The sequence below is a fragment of the Geotrypetes seraphini genome, chromosome 6 (assembly GCF_902459505.1).
Source record: "Geotrypetes seraphini chromosome 6, aGeoSer1.1, whole genome shotgun sequence".
Taxonomy (NCBI): domain Eukaryota; kingdom Metazoa; phylum Chordata; class Amphibia; order Gymnophiona; family Dermophiidae; genus Geotrypetes; species Geotrypetes seraphini.
This window is the reverse complement of record NC_047089.1, coordinates 3,237,143-3,261,086: the sequence shown is the minus strand read 5'-3', so window position 1 is coordinate 3,261,086 and position 23,944 is coordinate 3,237,143. Positions and strand designations below refer to the sequence as shown.

Below are 23,944 nucleotides of genomic sequence, written 5' to 3'. Positions count from 1 at the left end.
TGTATTGGTTGGTGTTTGGAATGGAACCAGCTTCAAAGAAGTGGGCTTTGAGTCTGGATTTACATGCTGCCAGAGAAGGAGCTTGCCGTCCCAAGTCAGGCAATTTCTTCCAGGCATACAGTGCAGCAAGGTAGAAGGGACAAGTCTAGAGTTGGCTGTAGAGGAGAACTTACAGATAACAGAGTCTTATCTGAGCTGAGTGCTCAGAGGGGGGAAGACGGGGGGGGGGAGAGAGGAGAGATACTGAGGAGCTGCGGAGTGAATACACTTGTAGGTCAGTAAGAAGTTTGAACTGTATGCGGAAATGGATAGGGAGCCAATGAAGTGATTTGCGGAAAGGGGTACTATGGGTAGAGCACTTGATGGAATATGAGATGTGCAGCAGAGTTCTGAACAGATTGAAGGGGAAAGAAATGGTTTAGCGGAAGGCCAGTGAGAAGCAGGTTGCAGTAGTCTAGGCGAGAGGTGATGAGAGTAGGGATGGTCTTAACAGTGCACTTAGAAAGGAAGAGTTTGATTTTAGCAGCTGAGGCTGACCCTGGGGGCCCAGAGCCACATCAATCCAGATTAGAGCATGATCTGAGTCCCCTTCTATTCCAATAGGCCAAAACAACATCCAAAAATCTATGCTCGCTAAGAAACATGTTCGAGTTCTTTTAGTATCCTGGGATGTGTACCAACCAAAGGGTCTAGAATATGAATTAGTATAAGTAAAGGGTCATAAAATTAATTAAAATTTTTTAAAATAAAAACTACATACCGGTAAATGAAATTAAAAATAAATATTAAGGGGGTAAATAAGCAAACAAGATGCTAGGAATTATTTTTTAAAAAGGGGATGGTTAACAAGAGTAAGAATGTCATAATGCCCCTGTATCGCTCCATGATGCGACCTCACCTAGAGTATTGCGAACAATTCTGGCCTCCTTATCTCAAGAAAGATATAATAGTGGCGCTAGAAAAGGTTCAAAGAAGAGCGACCAAGATGGTAAAGGGGATGGAACTCCTCTCGTATGAGGAAAGATTAAAATGGTTAGGGCTCTTCAGCTTGGAAAAGAGACGGAGATATGATTGAAGGGGGAGATATGATTGAAGTCTACAAAATCATGAGTGGAGTAGAACGGGTACAAATGGAGCGATTTTTCACTCCATCAAAAATTACAAAGACTAGGGGACATTCAAAGTTACAGGGAAATACTGTTAAAACCAATAGGAGGACATTTTTTTTTTTCACTCAGAGAATAGTTAAGCTCTGGAACGTGTTGCCAGAGGATCTGGTAAGATCAGATAGTGTTGCTGGTTTTAAGAAAGGTTTGGACAAGTTCCTGGAGGAAAAGTCCATAGGCTGTTATTGAGAAAGACATGGGGGAAGCCACTGCTTGCCCTGTATTGGTAGCATGGAATATTGCTACACCTTGGGTTTTGGCCAGGTATTAGTGACCTGGATTGGCCACCATGAGAACGAGCTACTGGGCTTGATGGACCATTGGGCTGACCCAGTAAGGCCATTCTTATGTTCTTATACAGGGAGTTGAGTGACATCCTGGTGGAACCGTTATCCGCGCTCTTCAATCTTTCCCTAAGTACAGGAAGAGTCCCGTTGGATTGGAAAATGGCTAACGTCATTCCACTCCACAAAAAGGGATGCAGGACGGAGGTTGAGAATTATAGACCGGTGAGTCTCACATCGATAGTGAGTAAACTTATGGAAACACTAATCAAACGCCAATTGGATACGATCCTGAACGAGGAGAATCTACGAGATCCCCCATCAACATGGTTTTACGAAGGGAAGGTCCTGCCAATCAAATCTGATCAGCTTCTTTGACTGGGTAACAAGAAAGCTGGATATAGGGGAGTCCCTGGACGTCGTGTACTTGGACTTCAGCAAAGCGTTTGATAGCGTCCCACACCGCAGGTTATTGAGCAAGATGGGTTTGATGGGACTGGGTGAAACATTAACCGCATGGGTTAGGGACTGGCTTAGAGGTAGACTTCAGAGGGTAGTGGTAAACGGTACCCTCTCCGATACGACGGAGGTGATCAGTGGAGTGCCGCAGGGCTCGGTCTTGGGCCCGATCCTATTTAACATCTTCGTAAGAGACTTGGCTGAGGGGCTTCGAGGTAAAATTACATTATTCGCCGATGACACCAAACTATGCAACATGGTAGGCAACTGCACAACAGATGAAAGCACAGTGCCCGACAAAAGCTCAATGCCCAACAGTATGACGCAGGACCTACTCCTGCTGGAGCATTGGTCAAAGACTTGGCAACTAAGTTTCAATGCCAAAAAATACAAGGCGGCAAAAATCCATGCAGGACTTACACCCTAAATGGTGAGATCCTAGCAAGGACTGTAGCAAAATGTGACTTGGGGTGATCATTAGCGAAGACATAAAGACTGCCAATCAAGTGGAGAAAGCTTCATCCAGGGCTAGACAAATCATGGGCTGTATCCGTAGAAGTTTCGTCAGCCGTAAGCCCGAGGTCATAATGCCGTTGTACAGATCCATGGTGAGACCCAATCTGGAATACTGTGTACAATTCTGGAGGCTGCATTATCAAAAAGATGTGCAGAGAGTTGAGTTGGTTCAGCGAATAGCCACCTGGATGGTCTCAAGACTCAAGGATCTCCTGTATGAGGAACGACTGGGTAATTTGCAGATGTACTCACTCGAGGAATGCAGAGAGAGGGGAGACATGATCGAGACGTTCAAATATGTCACAGGCCGTATCGAGGTGGAAGAGGATCTCTTTTTCCTTAAAGGACCCACAGCAACAAGAGGGCATCCGTTGAAAATCAGGGGTGGGAAATTTCATGGCGACACCAGAAAGTATTTCTTCACCAAAAGGGTGGTTGATTGTTGGAATAATCTTCCACAACAGGTAATTGAGGCAAGCAGCGTGCCAGATTTTAAGAAAAGATGGGATTGGCATGTGGGATCTCTTCATGGAGGTAGTTAGGGGGTGGGCCATTAGTGTGGGCAGACTAGATGGGCCGTGGCCCTTTTCTGCCGTCATGTTCTATGTTTCTAAAACCCTAAGATGCAAGACTCTGCATGCAGTACAACCCCCAGAGAAATAGAAACAAATGCATTTCTTCCTGAACAGTGCAAAATATAGACAGCAGATGTAATTTCTCAAAACTGACACAATTCAATCATTAAATTGAAAATAAAATCATGTCCCCTACCTTTGTTGTCCAGTGATTTTGGTAGCTGTCTTACTAGAAACATTCTTTCTACAACCTTAATTGAACTGCCAAGCTTTGCATACCATTACTGAGAGTTTGCTGGATATTTGATTTAAGAGAGTTCATTTATGCTCCTGCTTGTTGATATTTATTTTGATCGCTTTGGCATGACCCCGTCTTTTATATGGACAGCCGGCTCGGTTTACTTCCCTTTTCACAGAGATCCTGAAGTTATTTCAGCTTAAGAATTATATAAGAACATAAGAATAGCCATACTGGGTGAGACCAAAGGCCCATCTAGCCTGGTATCCTACTTCCAAGCTTGGCCAATCCAAGTCAAAAGTACCTGGGCTTCCTCTAGGCCAGTGGTTCCCAACCCTGTCCTGGAGGACCACCAGCCAGTCAGGTTTTCAGGATAGCCCTAATGAATATGCATGGAGCAGATTTGCATGCCTGTCACCTCCATTATATGCAAATCTCTTTCATGCATATTCATTAGGGTTATCCCAAAAACCCGACTGGCTGGTGGTCCTCCAGGACAGGGTTGGGAACCACTGCTCTAGGCAATGGCCTCCACATGTGCGGATCGCCGGACTTGAAGGTCTGATCTGAAAATAGCAGTTCTTATGTTCTTATGGTCGTTTTTTGGCCTTTCTTTACTTTTTCACTTTTATTTTTTCTCTTTAACCCGGACAGCAATGGATTTGGGGACTTTTGAAACCATTTTATAATATGTAATGGTTTTGTATACTTCAGGAAGTCGTATGCTTTCAATTTTGACTGAACTTTTATCCACTTTGATCTTTTGCTTATGATTGATCTAATTCCATTGAACCTACCGATTGATTTGAAGCTCCTCCTCTTGCTTCTCTTCCCATGCTTCCCATGTCTTCTATGGAGCATAGTTTCAATGTGTATTTTGAAGAAGCAAATTATAGCTTTGTATTTTTTCTCCACAAACACTTCCTGTGCATTCATTCACTAAGGCGCTCTTCCTCCCAGTTTTAGCCATGAGGTCAGTTCGGTGTGTTCCTTGCTTCATTATCTACCCACTAGATGACTAGTTATGATTGGGTTACTGATGTCTTAAGTTTCTTTCGTTTAGTCTATGTATATTTTACATAATATCACTTGGATTTTCATGTTTGACATACATTTGCCTATATTTTAGCTCTTTGCATAGGTTTTTTTTTCTCTCTTTCCTCTCTGTGACTTCCTAGATCTGTGTCAAGTCTAAATACACTTTATTCATGCTCTAGTGAAATTTACTTCAATAAAAACAATTTTATATACAATTGCTCTTTTAATCCTCTTTTTTGGACCCCATTGGTCCACCCATTCTCTTTTTTCCGTTCTGCATTCTTCTTTTCTTGCATGTGAGCAAGGACTGGAAACTTCTGCAGGAGGATTTGTAGGTTGCAACCGTTTCCTTCTTGAATAACTGAGACCACACGCTAGATGTGCTCTAAACCACTTCCTTTTCACTGTCATCAAGTCAAATAGCTACTTCTTCAGCAAAGGTAGCTAATCAACTTATTTACAAGCATATAAGCTCCAGCTCCTCATTGCAAAACTATTAGAATAAGGGACCCCCCCCTGCAGTTTTGATGATTTTTAGTACAGTATCCCACAAACTTTCTCCAAGCTCCGGCACACTAAACGTACTGGCCGCAGCTTGAGACACCCAGAGGTGCGTGACATCGCCGTGATGACATCACGCACATACGTGATGTCATAGTGTCGACATCCACACATGTGCGAAGGCCCTTCAGACGGGCCAGCCAGGATCAGGGCCTGAGAGGAGAAGCACTGGCGCTGGCTGATTGCCTACAGGACGTGTCTCTCACCACGAGAGGCACATCCTATAGGCCAGTGGTCTCAAACTCAAACTCTTTGCAGGGCCACATTTTGGATTTGTAGGTACTTGGAGGGCCTCAGAAAAAAAATAGTTAACGCCTTATTAAAGAAATGACAATTTTGCATGAGGTAAACTGTATAAATCTTTCCTTTTGGCTATGTCTTAATAGTAATATTGTAATTTATAGCTAAAAAGGCATATGATCAAGAAACTGTTTTATTTTACTTTTGTGATTATGATAAACATGCCGAGGGCCTCAAAATAGTACCTGGCGAGCCGCAGGTTTGAGACCACTGATTTAGGAGAAACCAGGCCCGGGTGGGCTCTGGTAGACATGCTCTACTACCTGCAGCACAAAACTATTTTCAGACTGGAGGAGGGTACTATGAGCATTTAAAATACTTTTCTAGCACCTGTCACAACACATATAGACATGACTGGTGAATATAATTTATCTTCTTCCTGTTGCCAGATCACACAGCGCATCCCGACTCTTCAGTGTCATTTATCCCTTCAGACTAAGTCTGCCACATGTGTGTCTGCAGGTGAGAATTATCTGAGGTGCATTTCTCCAATGACACTGTGATTTATAACCTTCCCGAGGCTAATTCTGGGTTGAACTTGAAGAGAAGAGGGGTGTCTAGTGTGTAGCACCAGGGAGAATATGCACCTGTCTTCGGGCAGCCACCCCAGGAAACAGCTCCCTATTATCTTCAACAGAGAGCAGCTGTCCTTTGAGGTAAAGCCTCCTTTCAGACCTGTGACCTCTGAGCCTGGCTCTGTACTTATTCCACTCCCTGAACCCTGTTCCTGCTTTCCCCTCACTGCAATCCTCTCTATCTGCTGAATGCAATGCGACCTTGACCTCCAGTGACCTGCCCCTGTGAGACACAGAACAGACATATGAGCGTCGGAGCTAAAACCCGCACTGTGTGTTAGTAAAATAGGAAGTAAGTTTGCTGAGTCTGTTTGCAGGATCTCTGTAAATCCAGCTGTCAACATTCAAGGGTGGAGATGTATCTGCCAAACCCTGATCCCACACACCATTGTGTTCCTGTTTATATTCTATTGAATGAACCACAGAATGGTTTATTTGTAATGTAATGTAATGTAATTTATTTCTTATATACCGCTACATCCGTTAGGTTCTAAGCGGTTTACAGAAAATATACATTAAGATTAGAAATAAGAAAGGTACTTGAAAAATTCCCTTACTGTCCCGAAGGCTCACAATCTAACTAAAGTACCTGGAGGGTAATAGAGAAGTGAAAAGTAGAGTTAGAGGAAAAATAAAAATAAAATAAACATTTTAACAAGACAGCATTGATCTAAATACTTTGGAAGGTAGACGAGAGGAGAGAAAGGAATAGAAGCAGAAGGGGGAGCCGTTGAACAGTAGAATTCTGGAGAAATTTAAATGATAGAAATAGAACAAAACAAAGACAAAAGGCAAAACAGCTCCTTTGCTGGGATTCTTCACTGTGACTCACCGAATGCAGGTTTCCAGTGATACCATTACAGAGAATTACCGTATACACCAATAGGAAGAAGAATCTGTCGTACTATAATACCCACTCTCACAGCAACAGATTCAGTCCATATACCAAAGCCAGAATTTCATTTATACCGGCTGAAAGGTTTGAAAGAGGACCTAAGGGATATCAGACAGCCCTCCAAACAACATAGTTTGGATGGGTAAATTCCTCATTTGTCCCAAGGTACCTCCACCACCTAATTTTATATATATCCTTTTCTTATTCTTAATTTCTTATATATATACTTTTCTTATTTTTAATCTTGTAAGTTGTTTTTCTTAAGCATATTATATGTACTTAGCTTTTTTGCTAGCATTCAGCTGCAAACTATTTCCCCGAACGCCAACGCGTTTCGAGATCTTTGTCAAGGCGACAAGGGGAACTAGAAGCAAAAAAGAACAAAAACATGATTAAAAAACTAAGCAAGAGTCAGAGGATACCTCTTGTCATAATACCTCTTGCACTTCGGATAATGTCATATATGTAATTCAATGTCCTTGTCCCATGTTATATGTTGGACGTACAACTCGTCCGATTCGTGTCCGTTTAACGGAACATAAATCACGTGTCCACACTCAAAACGAATCATCTCCTTTAGTCCGTCATTGGACTAATTGTGGGCACACTCTAAAAGACCTGAAATGGAGGGTGTTGGATCGTACTGTAGTTGGGTGGGAGGGTGGCAATACTATCAGGAGACTTAACAGTTGTGAGCTTCGTTGGATGTTTAAACTTAACTCCATGTCCCCTAATGGTTTGAATGAAACATCGGATTGGCTAGCCCAAGCAGATTTGTAGGAAGTGTCAGTTCCCTTTAAAATAAATTCAGGTAGTGTCAGTCTTTTTTCCAGGATATGACGTCATAGGGGTGGGACTATTTAAAGCCTCAGATTCAGTCAGTTACCTCTACTATTTTTGGATACGGGTAGACGGTATGCTGTTCTTTGTTAATATTAAGGTAAGACCTTAGATAGTATTATAAGTTTGGGGTCAGTGTTTTGAAATTTCCCCTGACTCTTGCTTAGTTTTTTAATCATGTTTTTGTTCTTTTTTGCTTCTAGTTCCCCTTGTCGCCTTGACAAAGATCTCGAAACGCGTTGGCGTTCAGGGAAATAGTTTGCAGCTGAATGCTAGCAAAAAAGCTAAGTACATATAATATGCTTAAGAAAAACAACTTACAAGATTAAAAATAAGAAAAGTATATATATAAGAAATTAAGAATAAGAAAAGGATATATATAAAATTAGGTGGTGGAGGTACCTTGGGACAAATGAGGAATTTACCCATCCAAACTATGTTGTTTGGAGGGCTGTCTGATATCCCTTAGGTCCTCTTTCAAACCTTTCAGCCGGTATAAATGAAATTCTGGCTTTGGTATATGGACTGAATCTATTGCTGTGAGAGTGTGCTCTATTGTTTTGAAATAAGGAAGTTTACTCTAAGATGGTACTATAATACCAGCAAAAAGTCTGAATTAGAAAAGTTTAAAGTTTAAATTGTGGGACTTCTTGATAAGGTCTTTTTGCTGGCCACTGACCTGGCACGCAGCTTTGGTAGACATCCATGAATTGCTCGCCTTTAAAACGGAATCTCTCATGTTTCGAACAGAGCCTTGGCTTTCTGATCAAGATCACAGAATATAATTCTTGCTATCATGCATATATTATGTCTCTTCCTCTTATTTTCTGTAATCATTATCCACTCTTCCCCTGAAAATTAACCAAGGGGAATCACCTGGTATATTTATACCTCGTATCTCGTGCGTGTTGTTTCTTTGAGAAAAAATACAGACCTGCCTTTGATAGTGGAAATGTGGGCTCATGGTTTTAAGCCCCATCTACACCTGGCAAAGTGTACATGAAATTTACAAGAGGGTGCGGAAATGTTCTCAGCCCAACTGAGCAACTTTCTAAATTCTGAGCGTTATTTTGCCACTAGAGCTGAAAAGAGTGTTTATCTTAGTTCGTTAAGTGCCAATTTGCAGAAATCAAATTCTCTGTTTTGACCTTGTTTCAGATCATTGATTGAACCATGTCCATGTCATTCTCTTCTTAACTGGGCTGAGAACTTTTCAGTGTCCCTTCGTATTTTCATATAATCCATCTCTCATAATGCCTTTACTTCCACAAAGCAAAACACCATGGTCTTGGACTTCTACACAAGCAAAGGGGAGCCAGTTATAGAAATGTCCATTTTCACGTGTGTAGCACTTGTTTTACGTTTGGAAATGACCCTTCCCTTATAGGTCTTTGTCAAGAGACTTACGATTTGTACGTCCAGGAACGTTTCTTCATTCACAAGACAAAGTTAGACAAGTCCCTGCTAAACCAGAACGTAATAAATGCCAGCGGGGAGAGAGCTGATGACAGCTTAGAAAAACGCTCAGAAAAAGTGAAACTCTGAGGGGGGTGAATACCTCCCCTTGGGCAAGAGTTTACAATCCAATCATTGCATTTGCTATTTGGAGCATCACTCTCTGACCGCTGGTAAAACTCAATTGATTCAATAGCTTTTGGTTGACAAAAAATTGTTCAAAAGTATCATGCACAAAATCTCTTGCTCATTGAATGATACTATACACTTATCTGTGCAAGCTTTTAAGAATTGTGGTTGTGAGGGCTCTAGGGGTCTCAACGTGGCCCCGTTTCGATAATCTTCTTCAGGAGACCCAATACTGCACACTCTGAAACCCTTTTTGCTAACGTATCTTTCAAGAGATGATCGTTTGCCAAATTCGAAAAGTCGTTTGGACTTTTCGAATTTGGCAAACGATCATCTCTTGAAAGATACGTTAGCAAAAAGGGTTTCAGAGTGTGCAGTATTGGGTCTCCTGAAGAAGATTATCGAAACGGGGCCACGTTGAGACCCCTAGAACCCTCACAACCACAATTCTTAAAAGCTTGCACAGATAAGTGTATAGTATCATTCAATGAGCAAGAGATTTTGTGCATGATACTTTTGAACAATTTTTTGTCAACCAAAAGCTATTGAATCAATTGAGTTTTACCAGCGGTCAGAGAGTGATGCTCCAAATAGCAAATGCAATGATTGGATTGTAAACTCTTGCCCAAGGGGAGGTATTCAACCCCTCAGAGTTTCACTTTTTCTGAGCGTTTTTCTAAGCTGTCATCAGCTCTCTCCCCGCTGGCATTTATTACCAATGTAGTCAGTCTATCATCTTTTATCATAAATACTCTTACTGACTAGGGTTTACATATATGAGTCCCTGTATTTTTCTTTAACGTAAACCAGAACGTAAGGCTAGACTCAGTTAGGGCACTGGTCTTTGACCTAAGGGCCGCCGCGGGAGCGAACTGCTGGACATGATGGACTACTGGTCTGACCCAGCAGTGGCAATTCTTATATTCTTATGTCAGCCCTGGGTTTCCTGTCCTGCTAGGGACTACTTACTGGATAATTGTGAACCAGAACCCTCTCCCCATTCCTGCACACGTCTCCTATCTGCCCCTAAATATGTAGCAGGAATGGGGGTGATGGTTTGGATAAATCCAATAAACAGCTGACTCACTAAGAGGAAGTCCGGCAGAGATGCACAGGGAGGGAAGCCTACCGAGTACCCCTCGTGGAATAATGTCCAATCCTTCCACATCTCTGTCTTTGTGTATGTAGAGATGCCACATCTCACTCCTTGGGAGCAAGTCACTCACTCTCACACTCTCTGAACCTTTTCTCTCACTCATGAGGAGTGTGTTACACCCATTTGAAGACTCTATTACCCTTTAGGAGTTACTCTGGACCCAGACACACATTCTCTACCCGTAATGTACAGTATCTTTTCAATACTCTGTTGGGTTGAAAAGAATAAAAATGAGCAAACAACTCTGTCTCTCTCTTGGGGTCTCTTCACATATTACCGTTCTCATGTACATTGCAAGTTCCTCAATATTCCCCAATAATCCTAATGGTGCTGATCCTTCTCTCCCTCTGTCTATCTGCCTCTGTCTGCCTCTCTCACTCCCACAGTGCAATTGGTCTCCCTTGAGATTTTTCATCATGAAAGCTGGATTTTTCCCATCCTTTTGGGAATTGTAGCCTTGTTCATTTTCATAATTTTGTTTGTGTATTGCACATCGTCTTTATACAAAGCTTCTCTTTCACTCATTGGATGTAAGTAACTAGCCCTGACGTAATATGGAGCTCTTTGACCTGAAACCGATCTTTGCAATGAGAAAGCTGCAAGTGGTTTTATCACTGCGCTGATGGCCACTGAAACCTGGGCCAAATCCTGCTACTGCTCCTTTGGCCCTTGCAATTCATTTATCCTCTGATTGCCTCAGGTACAGACTTAAATTGTGAAGCCTCCAGGGACAGGGAAATGCCTCCGTACCTGAATCGACTCATCTTGAGCTGCTACTGGGAAGGTGTGAGCTAAATCCAGATCAATGAATAATATAGGTGAGGTATCCCGGAAGTCATTAAACAATAAATACCATTTCCTCCAGAAAAACTCCCCCCCCCCCATACACACTCCATCTCTCAACACCTCCACAGAGAAATAAGTGGTTTTAAACAAAAGTTCTTTTAATAAATCTAGAGGAAGAGTTTCATAGCAGTAGCGTGGATCAACAGGTTGACTCCGCTGAAGAGGACAGAGGTCATCGCAATGGGCAAAGCTGTTAAGAAAAACAGACAATTAATAAAGTGTCATCCCTTCTGCTTCCACAGTGTCTGATGCTGGTGAGTCAATCCAGAGCAGTTTACTTGGGCTTCTCTAGAGACGTTACCATACAGTGTCTGATCATTTCCCCCTTAGAGAAATTGCAACCGAGTGGATCAACTGCTGCAACAAAGAGCAAACATGAATAATTCCAGAGAGGAGGGTTGTAAGAAGCAGCAGAGTTATTATAGACTGTAACCCCCTCCCCCCTCTCCCGCTGCTCAGTAGTGACTTCCTTCTCCCCACCCTGGGGGTCTGTGAATGCTGCTCCCACAGTGTCCCCTACTGGGCTTTCCTTTGAGGCAGCTCACAATACAGTCACGGAGTCATGTGACTCCAGAAAAAGAGGTCTCTCGTCCTCACACAAAACTGGAGCATGCATAACATCCAGTGGCATAGCGAGTGTGAGAGGCCCCTCCCCCTCCCTCTTTTCCACACAGAACCCTTCCCTACCCTGGACCTATTTTCACTTCCTAGGCGTGGCTGCCTGTATCGGTTCTTCCTCTGACATCAGTTCCTAGGTGTGGGACCCAGATGTGATGTCATAGGGAGAGCCAATGCTGGCGCCAGCAGCAGACTGGAGTTGCTGTATGCACTGGCGAAGAAGTAGAGATATGGTGGGGAGGGGGGGTTAGGAAGGAGCAGGAGGACGGAGAGGAGGAGAGATGACAGAGTCCAGGTTGGACCACTCCACCCCTCTTGCTAGGACACTGATAACATCATTCACTTTAGGAAAGCTTTGGCTTGGTGGAATTAAGGTCTTAATTCCAACCGTCTGATCTCAGACAACCACGGCCCAATCGGAAATGTATTATTCTTGGGATTCGTTACCTTTTAGAAATTATATGGCTTTTTGTAAAAAACTAAAAACCTCTAGAGGAGAGGAAGGGATAGTGGATGGTACGGATGGCCATAAGTGACCAAAGTCTCCAGTGACAAAATTTGGGCCCTCTTTTGGAATACTCTGCTTCACCTCATCAGTCTCCGGATTGACTCCTTGGTCTATTCATTTGGGATGACTGGAAATCATTTACAATGTCAGTATGATATGCTGAGCCTTTTTATTTTGACTGACATCCAAATATTGCCATTGGTCATATCAGATTATGTTTTTGTCATATATTTTGCTTTCATCACTGTTATGTCATTATATTTATTTTGTCATTGTGATGAATGATTTGTGGTGCTATTTTTTTTAAATGTACATTGAGCGTGTGTATTTGATGGACTGTACCATATGTTCTGTTTTGCATGTGCTTTTGTAAAATTTAATAAAACATTTCTGAACTTAAGTATGACTTCCATAATAATAATAAATTTATTCTTTTATACCGCCATTACCAAGAGTTCTAGGCCGTTTACACCATAAGAAACTGAACAATCAGCGAAATACATTCATACCATAAAAATAAAAACATTGTAAAAAGTTAAAAATGTAATTGCAATCTTAAAAATACCCAAGTAATAAATTTGTCAAACAAAGAAGACTTAACTAATTTTCGAAAAGAACAGTAAGACATGACTTGATGAAGACGTTCACCAAGCAAGATTTACCTGCCTGAAACGCTAAGGTCCTATCAAAAAAATAATAGTCATTGCGCATGCAATTGGCATTACGAGTCCATAATTATGTACCTAACTGTACGTGTAAGCCAAACAGTGCGTAACTGCAAAATATTCTATAATGTGCGTTCAAGTCCTGTCCATTCCCCTCTCCAGTCTACATCCCCCTTGCTGTTGCACACTAGATATTTTGGCCCTGATTCTATAAAAAGCGCCTACCAATATAAGCGCCTACGTTCATTTTTTTAAAATCAGCTTAACTGGCGCTGATAATTGAAAGCACCATTAAAAAACGATTTTTTTTTTCTTTTTTTTTTTTTTGTAAATTCTTTATTCTTTTTTTAAATCTTACATCAAGTGAAATATATGTAACACTTGAAATATCAAACAATTACTCTTATATTGTAAAGTAGAGAAACCCCTTTTAACAGAATTGTATATCAAATTACCCTTACAATGGTTTACCCTCCCCAATCCCCCTATATGTTCTATCCATGTGCTATGATATCTGATCACTAGAGAAATTAGCCAATGGTCCCCAGATTTTATTAAACTTATGAATATACCCCTGTTGTAACGCCATCACTTTTTCCATTTTGTATATATGACAAATTGAATTCCACCAAAAAGTGTAATTTAACTTAGTGTAATCTTTAAACGATTTTTAAAAGGTAGAAATCTAACTCTTGTGGTAGGCGTCTACACCATGGCGCCTACACTGAAAGTAGGCGTGATTAGGGGCATAGTTTGAGTGTGGCCTAATATACTGGTGCCTAACTTGATGTAGGCGTAGCTAGGTGCAATTCTACAAACAGCGCTTAACTTTGATTGACATACAGCAGGGGCTGTTTTCCTCAGTGCCTACAAATTCGGCACCTTTTATAGAACTAGGGTCTTTGTGTACACATTCCCCCAAATTCTATAAAAAGCGCCAAAACTTGTGTGCGCAGTTGTGGCTGGGTACCCAAATTGTGTGTGCAATTCAATTGAATAACAATCTAGTGAGCGCCAATAATTGGCTTTTTAACTAGCAATTATTAGCACTAATTAAAATGAATTACAAGTTAGGTGGGGTCTGCGCCTAAATTTTGCTCATGAGTCAAAAAAGGGGTGCAGAAATGGGCAGGTCATGGGCAGATTGGGGCGTGTATTTATAGACTAAGGATTTCCACGCCTACCTTTAGGCGCAGGCGTTTTCACCATGTTTTCATTGATGCAAATTACTGAGCCTAAATTTAGTTGCAGTTCCTGGGCTTAAGTGCTAGTCTCTAAGCTGCACCTAACTTTAAGTAAAGCTTAAGGAATAGTGCTTTTTCTAGTACCAATTTTTTGGGCACTCTATACAGAATTTAGTCCATTTTGTAGAATACCAACTGTGGGCGGTTAACGGACCTAACTGCTACATGGTGCCAAGTAACAGCTTATTCATCATTCCATGCATAAAGGAACTTATTCTATAATTTGTGTGGTAAGCACCAAGTTGGGCACAAGTTTATCTCCTAAGAGAGCTGCGAGGTGGCTTCTATGTTACAAAATGCCCATGTTTGGGCTAAGTGGGCCCCTGTTTTTACCACGCTGCCCAATTAGTACTAAAAATGCAACCCAGCTTCGTAAGGTGCCAATTGGAATATCTGAAACCATCTGGTCCTGGTGCCACACAATTGATGCATCAACCACTTCAAGGTATGAAGCCAAAGACATTCCACTCATACGGAAACTATTTTACGATACTACTCACAAATCCATCTTTTCAGTTACTGCCCCCTCTCTGTGGAATGCCCTCACATTAGACGTTCAATTGAAAAATTTAAAGCCAAACTTAAAAACTTTCCTCTTTAGTATTAGCTTCAGCCTCTTAATTCCTTGATTCATGTGAAGCTTTGAAACATCCAATACTTCTTTTGAAATGATTCCCCTCCTAATGTTTTTACCACTCCCCATTTACCGTTCTTTTTTATTAATTTTACTTTGATGTATTTTAAACAACCTTTCTCTCCCCTACTTTCCTTCCATCTCATGTACGTTAATCTGAATTCGTCTAGTATTTTAAATATTTGATAAATACCTATTTTAATTGTCCCTTACAATCTTTTTATATTGTACACCGTCTAGACATTTATTCTGATAGACGGTATATCAAAAATAAAGAAACTTGAAACTTGATAAATAAAATCATTTCTTACCTGACTGGTTGAACGCATTTGGGTTACATCCTAAAAAGACAAAGAACTCCTTCAGTGCCGCGTTCTCTCAGACTGTAACCATGACTGCTCATTTTGAACATTCAGCAGATAACTTAACACCACACATTTCAGGCAAATGGAACAAAGGTCTAACCACCCTCATCTCCAATTCCCCCTCCTACCCATCCTTCAGAAAATCAATAAAACATACCTCTTCGATAAATTTCTCTGGCCCCTCCTACCTCATTGTACCTCTGTAGCTCTTACGGTAACACCCAACCACTCTCGACTTACTAATGTAATCCGAAATTCTTTCTCTGTAACTTCGCTGTCTGTGTACAGTCTCTTCCTCTGGAAACCGCTTTGAACTGCTTGTGGTATAGCGGTATACAAAAATAAAGTTATTATTATTGATGTGATTCCAGTGCACCACCAGATAACATTATAAGAAGGGATCATGTATTTAATGATGATAAAAATAGGTATTTATTGGGAACGCACAAAAAAAATTCACAGTCTTCATTATTTTTAGTATTTCTACACTGCTTCTAGCCTAAGTGCTTTATATTCAGCTACTCAAGTGTTTCTCCCTCTCAGTCCTGATGGACTCACAACAATCTGACTAATGTATCTGGGGCCATGGAATATTAAGTGACTTGGCCAGGGTAGGGTTGCCAGATTTCCCAATCTTGAACCTGCAACCTCAGGGTGTTCAGGCTGCAGCCCTGGGGATAAAAAAAACCTTAACGTGGCTTGATAAAAAGGGGCCAATAATAATCATTTCTATAGCGCTGCCAAACGTACATAGCACTGTACATTACATTAGCCATGTAAGAGACAATCCCTGCTTGACGTGTCTGTCTTAGACTCTTCTCTTCTACCTTCCAAAGTATTTAGATCAATGCTGTCTTGTTAAAATGTTTATTTTATTTTTATTTTTCCTCTAACTCTACTTTTCACTTCTCTATTACCCTCCAGGTACTTTAGTTAGATTGTGAGCCTTCGGGACAGGAAGGGAATTTTTCAAGTACCTTTCTTATTTCTAATCTTAATGTATATTTTCTGTAAACCGCTTAGAACCTAACGGATGTAGCGGTATATAAGAAATAAATTACATTACATTACATTTTCAGGGCAGGACCTGAAGCGGCAACTTCTGGGGTGGCAAAATGGAGCTCTAGTCATAGCAAAACCATAGGTCCCGAACGTCACATAAAATCAAAGGACCGTCAGTGCTTACCTGAAGGGTAGATGTTTTTTGGAGATTGGATTATGTATTTATCAATGAATAAAATTCTTAACCTGCACATGAATTTGACACCTACGTGGCTAGAACAAGAGATTCCTGAGGAAGACTTTTAATAACCGAAACAAAGATCTGTGTCGAGTCTGGAGCTACAGACTTAGATTGCGAATGGCGCAAAATACAGCGCTCAGGTTGATTTTTGGGTTGAAGAAATTCCATCGAGTGCTGTGAAGTTTAAGTTTGGCTGTTTTTGTTTTAAGGTTTTGTTCGGTTTAGCTCTTCTTTTTTGCAACCAATAAACAGAAGAAAAGCTCACATTTGCATTTTGTTTTCCCGCCTGTTAGAGGATGTAAACTTAAAAATCATCATCAACATCTTTTCTCATATCAGGCAGCAACATGGGACAAAGATTTAGAACAACGACTGACATTACGGGGAATTTAGAAAACATCTAAAAACATATCTGTTCTCGAAATATTTAGGTAGCTGATTTGTAAGAATTTTATGATGTATTATTCAGATTTTTTTAGGGTATTAGCTATTGGTTTAGAACATATTGGTTTCTTTTACTTTATTGTATTCTTTTTAATTCTTGTAAACCGCATAGAACTTTATGGCTTTGCGGTATATAAGTTGTTATTATTATTATTACTGTTACACATAATTATTACTGGGACACATAAATCTAACCCTAAGCCTATCAAATATGGTGTTCCTCAAGGCGCCCTTCTATCCCCCCTCCTATTCAACCTCTACATCAAACCCGTCATCGATATAGCGCAAAAATATAAAATCAAAATCCACTCTTATGCAGATGACATCCAACTGCTCCTCCCCTTAGGCGAAAACCGGCCACCCAAATTGCTAACCTCAAACTCTGCCTCACTGACATGAAAACTTGGATGTCAAACAACAAGCTTCAACTTAACGCCTCCAAAACCGAACTCCTATGGATCAGAAGCAAAAACACCAAATACCTACGACCTACACTAACATGGGATTCCACTCTACTAACGGCAGCAGATCAAGTTCGCAGCCTGGGAGTAACCCTAGACGGACACCTTTCCCTATCTGCCCACATATCCCAAGTAGTCTCCACCTCCTTCTACTACCTTCGCCAACTGAAAAGGATCAAACCCTACATCTCCACACCAGACCTCGCCCAACTCCTATACGCATATGTCCTCTCCAGAATGGATTATTGTAACTCCCTATTTAATGGACTAACCAAAAATAATATCAAACGCCTCCAACGGGTCCAAAATGCAGCCATCCGCCTCCTACACAACCTCAACTACCACGATTCCATCTCCCAGGCACTCCATGCTGAACACTGGCTCCCAATCAGTCAACGCTGTACTTTCAAAGCCCTGGCAATTGCCCACAAGAGAATTTATTCCACCACCCCCTCCTACATAAAATCCAAGCTACCCATCTACAACCCCACTCGCACCCTCCGCTCAAAGTCAGAGATACGCCTTTGCACCCCCCCCGGAAGATCCCTGCTCACTGAAACAGCCCACAAACGATCCTACAGCCACTTCATTCCTCACCTTTGGAACCAACTCCCCCCCCCAACTTAGACAACAGAACTCATTATTAACTTTCAGGAAATCGGTAAAGACCCTCCTCTTCAACTAAAGATCTCCTCTGTCTTCTCCCCCCCCTTCACCCCCCTCCACTCTCCTATCTCCCCCCCAAAAACTCCAATATAACCCTCTCTTACTCTCTCCACCAACAAATTGTATCTAAACGCATATAACTTTCCTTAAACTAAACTACTGTATTTCCTCCTTCTCTCTTTCTGCTATACTCTCCCTGTACTTAATTATCTCCAAATTCTATAAATCCAATGACTAAACCTGTTGTATTACTTATATGTCTATTTACTCTCCACTGTGTATGTTCATTTGTAGACCGTTCTGAGCTACTGGGAGGACGGGATAGAAATCCAAATAAATAAATAAATAAATAAATAAATTATTGTTATGGTATACGACACTAGTTTACTGTTATCGATGACTTTATATTGCATTCAGTTTTCAAGTTGGAATCGAATTGGTCTTCCCCTACTTTCTTCCGTTTGATGTAATATTCCAACCAGCATGAAAGTTCATACTTTGTTGATAGTCGTGAGGGTGGAATTTGGCTGCAGTGTGCCAATACAAATGTAGATTACAAAATCCACCAATCTAAGCCCACGTGGGGACAATATCTGCCTCTTGCATCTACTTGTCTTTATAAACAAATTTAAAATACTTTGATACCTGAGAACTTTCTTAACCCAGACACGCTTTCTACATCTACCTGTGTATTTTATAAAATATGGGGCTCATAATCGAAACAGAAATACGTCTAAAAACTGGCCTAAATTGGCACTTGGATGATCAGTGAGACAAGTCGTCCGAGTGCCAATAATTGAACTGGGTTTTAGAAGTATTTAAAAATGACCTAGGCCTTCACAGTGCTGCTGAATGACCAGAGCTAAAAGGGGCGTGTCAGGAGGAGTGTCGAGGGCGGGATTTGAGTGGGACATGGGCCGTCCTAGATTTAGTCATACTGCATGTATAACCAAAAGTTTAACAACACTTCCTAGACAGAACTTGGATGTTGTGACTTAGGCCATCTAAAACCAGGTCTAAGTCACAAGAAGGTATCCAAAGTGACCAGATAACCACTGCAGGGACAAAGTATAGACCCCTACACACTCCCCCAGTGATCACTGACCCCCCCCACCATAAAATTCGGAATAAAAATGTCACATATCTGCCTCCAGAATATCAGCACCTGGCAGCCTGGCATAGGAAAGCCTAGTAGAGCTGCACAGAGGTGGCTTAAGTGGTCTGAGGGATCCAGGCCCCTAAGCCACTCTACCACTGCATGCATGGTGAAACCTTTATGTACTGCCATATAAGTAGCACCTGCAGCCATAAGGGCTATTGGGGTGGTAGACAGGTGGGTCTAGTCAGTTCTGGGGGTGTTTGGGGGGTTCACAATGATCTATAAGGTTGTTGTGGTGAGATGTGTATGTGGCACCCTTTTTGTGAAGTTCACAGCAGTGCCCTGTAAGTTACCCCACTACTCTGGTGCAATATTTGGGTGTCCAGTCCATCACTTTGCTGGCCCCGCCCACATCTAAAAGGTCTTTTTCTAGGCTGTTTTGACTTGGACAAATTTTTGGACAAAAATGGGGTATACAGATGGACGACTTAGAGGTCTGAACTATCAGACGGCTGAACTTACAGTTAGATGACTTTCAGAAAAAAAACATGTTTGACATAGTTTTCAAAAATGGACCTTTTCCCATGTCTGACTTTGGGCAACTTAGGCCCAAAACGGACGTTTCTTTTGATCAGGCCCCTCCACCTGTATATGTTTATTAAAAGTTTTAACTGCACTTCGGTTTATCAACAGCACAGTGTACAAAATATATTTTTTAAAAACTTGAAAAGAAAGGAACACCATGTAAAATAGGAAAGCAAAAGAAAAAAGACAATTTTTTTTAAAAAGCACAAAAATGAAATAAAAAAAATAAATGTGGACATCACACCTCCGTCTCCTCTCTGCCTACACGCTGATCACGAAAGGGTAGACACGTTCTTTCCACATGATCCTGTTGCTGAACAGGTTTAGAAAAGCAGTAATTCACTGCCTTTGCTTTCCGTGAATGTGGGAACCCTATGATTAAAGGAGGATGTGGAATTGGCTGCTTCCTCACTACATCCTACCAACCTTGCTCTGAAGAGACCTCTCCTTACATGTGCTGGACCCTTTCAAATTCTGTAGTACGACATTTGAATATCACATAGCCTCAGGACACATTTCAAACTCAGCTGTGTTTTCAGCCCATAAACACTGAAGTGGCTCCTAGGCCCACCTGCTCCATGAATGCTTGGGTTTTCTCCTGTAGCCACACCCCTGTGCTGCTCTGGGGGGGCTAATGTTGCTCTTTGGATCAGAGTTTGCTTCCTCTATGCTGCTCGGCTATTAAAGGAAGCTTTTGTAGAAAGCTAGAGGAGGTGGGTGTCGGGAATGCTCAGCAGGAGGTTCGGAAGACCTAGCAGGTTTGGGATAAACACTGCGAATCCCTAGTAGCGAAAGGATGGAATTGGCCAGAGTAGCAGAAGGAATGTAGACCTACCCTGAAGCCTTCTTCCTACATCTCTCTAACTTCACTTCTTTAATATTAGGCAGTGTTAAAATGATTTTTTTCTGCCAAAACAGGGATGGTGGGTGAGAATGAGTGGCTGACTTTTCCTGCTTTCCATGGCAAACCCCTGTTACAGATAAGCAACCTCATTTTCTCCATGGACAATCAAATAGTTGATCTCACTTACCCCCTAGGTAGGGGCAGTTATTATTCATATTGGCCAAGCTGAGCAGATAGCTGTTTCATACTTACCACCTAGGTAGGCACAGTTATAATTACTGCATGTCCTCTTTGTGCTCTTCAGTACAAATGTGTGATCTTTCTGGTTGAACTCCGTTACATTGAACACCTCATACGGGGGAATGAGGACCTCTTCCTCAAAGTTCTGGTTGGATAGGAATGCCAGGTCGGCCCCAAGGCAGGTCGTTATAGTGAAGAAGGTGTCCGTACCAAATAACTCGGCCATGAAGCTTTCTCGGGAGGCAGAAGTGAACTGTCCAAACCTGACCGTCTTACCTATTCCCAGTGAGGGTTTAAAGAGAACACCCTGAACACCTTTGTACACGGTCTGGCAGCCACTGGAAGAATCCTTCTTTAAAAGCTGTAAGGCTCTAGTTAAGTAATAGTGGAAGGCCTTGTAATGGAAGTGCTCCATATAAGTATTATTAGAGAGGCCAGTTAGTCTCACAGCTTCATTCAACTGGGAATAAAAGGAACCAGTATACACCATTACTGCTATACTGTGCTCTTCCTTAAAGCCTGCGGGTAGTTGTGGAAGGGTGCCATCTCCTTTTGTTGCCTTCCACTCTGTCTCTGCTTTCTCCCACGCTTCGTTAAAAATGCTGTTCCTTTCTAGTTCTTTCTCCAATAAATCTGTAGATGTCATCTTGGCGGCCATCTTTTCCTCACAGCCACTGTACTGATCATCGAAAGACAGTGGTGCCATGTTCAATTCTACTTCTGTCATTTGGCATCCCACCTGAAAATGAAGTTTGGATTTCTGCATTAATGTGTTATATTTTAGACTTTGTAATTGATTAGACCACTATCACCCTGAAAACTGGCCTTTGGTGATTTTTGTATACAATTCTGTGATACCAAGTGTTTTTTCTCATCAACAGATTTGTCAGCTATGGAAAGAGCTTTAGCTTATTTGGGAAGTGAGCTGAAAACTGGGGGAGGGACTCAGGCTACCGGATCAGGAGTCTGTTTCCCTCGCCAGAGAGCCTGCCTATACTTTTCTAGTACTCACTGCTCCTATCTACCAGCAGGAGGGGCAAGTGGTGACAGAAAAAAGTTTCGGAAAGACCTGCAAGATGGAAACACAGCTTTTGGCATATTCTGGTGACCACTTATGTTAATGTGCATCCTTATATCCTGCTGAATCCTTGCACATCGGAGTTCTAGGCGGGTTCAAGCAGTATATCACTACATAGAGTTATCCATAGAGTCAACCATGATAGACAGAATAATACAGGCAATGGAAACTGAAATTGCTAAAACAGCAAGTTAAGGCACTGGAGCTTTTGTTTGTCCTGTTGTATTTAGAACAATTTTCAAAAGGATGTACCTGGGGGGTTGAATAATATTATTGTATGTTTCAAAAAGATAAAATTAGAACGTGTTTATTTCTTTCCTCCCTAAGGTCAGTGCACAAGACATGCTGTGAGAAATCCTATAACCTCCATTTTGGTATCTTGACGCTATGCTATAAAAGCATTAGTGTGCCTTACGTTTGCACGACTGCAGCTACACCAGCCATTGATCTGGCTGAACCGGAGCCAGCTAAATGAAGCAATGTGAAGTCAACTCTTGCCTGATAGCATCGGTTCTAGTCCTGAGGGACCAGACTGTGGTTATCTCTGTATGAGAAATACAGAAGAGATAATTACCTGAGAGAGCGCCAGTAGGATCACGGCACAGGCTGTAAGAGGCATCATCCTCAGTCAGAGGCAGTGGTACGGACAGCTGCATGAAAAAAATCACTCAATCAGTAGTTCTCACGGGACAACATTTCCCCAAAGCATGACAAGAAACTGCATTTTACACTTTGATTACAGTCCGGCAAAATGTTTGGACGTGAAAGTTGGAGAGTAGAGAAGGAAGACAAAAGAAATTGATGCCTTCAAATTGACATGCTGAAGAACAATATTACAAATACTACGGACTGCCAAAGAAGAAATCAATCAATATTGGTGGGAGATCATACCTAAGCATTCCTTGGAACATCAAATGAAAAGACTTTGGCTTTCATACGTCGGACACATCATGCGAAGAGAAAGATCTTTAGAAGAAATCATTGGGCTTGAAATTCAGTGCTATTTAGCTGGCCAGGAAGGGTTCCCGACCGGTTAAATAGCACATAGCCAGCTATCCTGTGATATTCAATAGGAGATAGGTGGCTGTCACCTGCTGAATATCTGACTCAGTGGACTGGCCGGTGACCAGCTCATAAGTCGTACAACATAGTCAGTCACTGCCAATATTCATTGGCTCGCCAGCTAAGTTTGGTGGCCAGATAGAGCTACCTCTATCTTTGGCCATTAAGACTTAGCCAGTGAGCCACTAAATATTTGCCTAACTGGCCTAGGGTTTCAGCTGGCCAAAAATAGACTGGAAGTTCAATGCCAGTGGTATTACTGGTATTACTGCTGACCACGGGAGATCACCAGCAATCTCCGGCAGTCTGAATATTGGAGATACTGTGCTTGGCAGGTTTGACGGTCATAAGAAAAATAAGAGTTTCCCTACTGGAAATGTAAGTGCAAATGAGGGAGACCAAGAATATGATAGATCGATACAATGACAATAGCTTTGGATGCCAATTTATCACCAAATGCATTTCTGGGTAACTATTTAGAGGTTTTCATTATTTATTGTATTTGCTATTTTTTACTTACTGTTCTAATCAATCAGGAAGGGGGCAAACAATGTGAGACTCTTCTCAATGTACTTGGCCCTACTACAATGCCTACGATTAGAATCGTTATTCATTATTTAAAACTACCATATTTGTTGCAGTTGACTTTCAACCTAGATCCCATTGATAGAGTGCTTCATGGATAAACAACAGCACTAAGCTCCAGCCTGAATCACTTAGGCTCTATTCTTTGTCTTTACTATAAATAACCTTCTGATTTCATCTCTAATGTCTCTCTCTTTTATAGATTAATGTTTTTGTAAACTGCGGTATATCAAGTTGGAAATAAATGGTAACTGTAATTCTATAACTGGGTGTCTCCATTTGCTACCATGAGGACATGTTGTATAACAGATGTTGGGCATCCAGGTTCCTCTATAGAACAGCAATATAACTCCCCCTCCACCTTTTGTGTATCTCTCCTTCCCTCTCTTCCACCCTCATATCCAACACCTCTTGCTCTCCCTTCCTTGTGCTCTGTGTCAAATCTCTCTATCCCCCTCCACGCACCATCTCTCCCTTCTTTTCCTCCATTATTTGCAATTTCATCCTCTCTCTTCACCATGTATGCATGTCTCCCACTCCTCCCCCTGTGCCACCAACTTTCCTTCCTCT

General features: G+C 41.6%; 1 protein-coding gene across 5 annotated transcripts in view; it reads right to left on the bottom strand.

Moving 5' to 3' along the window:
* The window catches only part of LOC117363171 (ecto-ADP-ribosyltransferase 5-like), a 71,546-nt gene extending 48,926 nt beyond the window's left edge, over positions 1 to 22,620 (bottom strand). For 2 of the 5 annotated variants that reach the window (XM_033950530.1, XM_033950532.1), the window contains exons 1-2: positions 22,302 to 22,620; positions 20,662 to 21,388 (exon numbers count right to left, since the gene is read on the bottom strand). In XM_033950530.1, the coding sequence (XP_033806421.1) occupies positions 20,662 to 21,388; positions 22,302 to 22,349 (775 nt within the window). In that variant the 5' untranslated portion in view covers positions 22,350 to 22,620. Of the gene's footprint in view, positions 1 to 8,126; positions 8,298 to 20,661; positions 21,389 to 22,301 lie in introns of those variants that run through there. The other 3 variants (XM_033950534.1, XM_033950529.1, XM_033950531.1) reach the window with 3 other exon arrangements.
* Between the last annotated feature and the right edge of the window lie 1,324 nt (positions 22,621 to 23,944).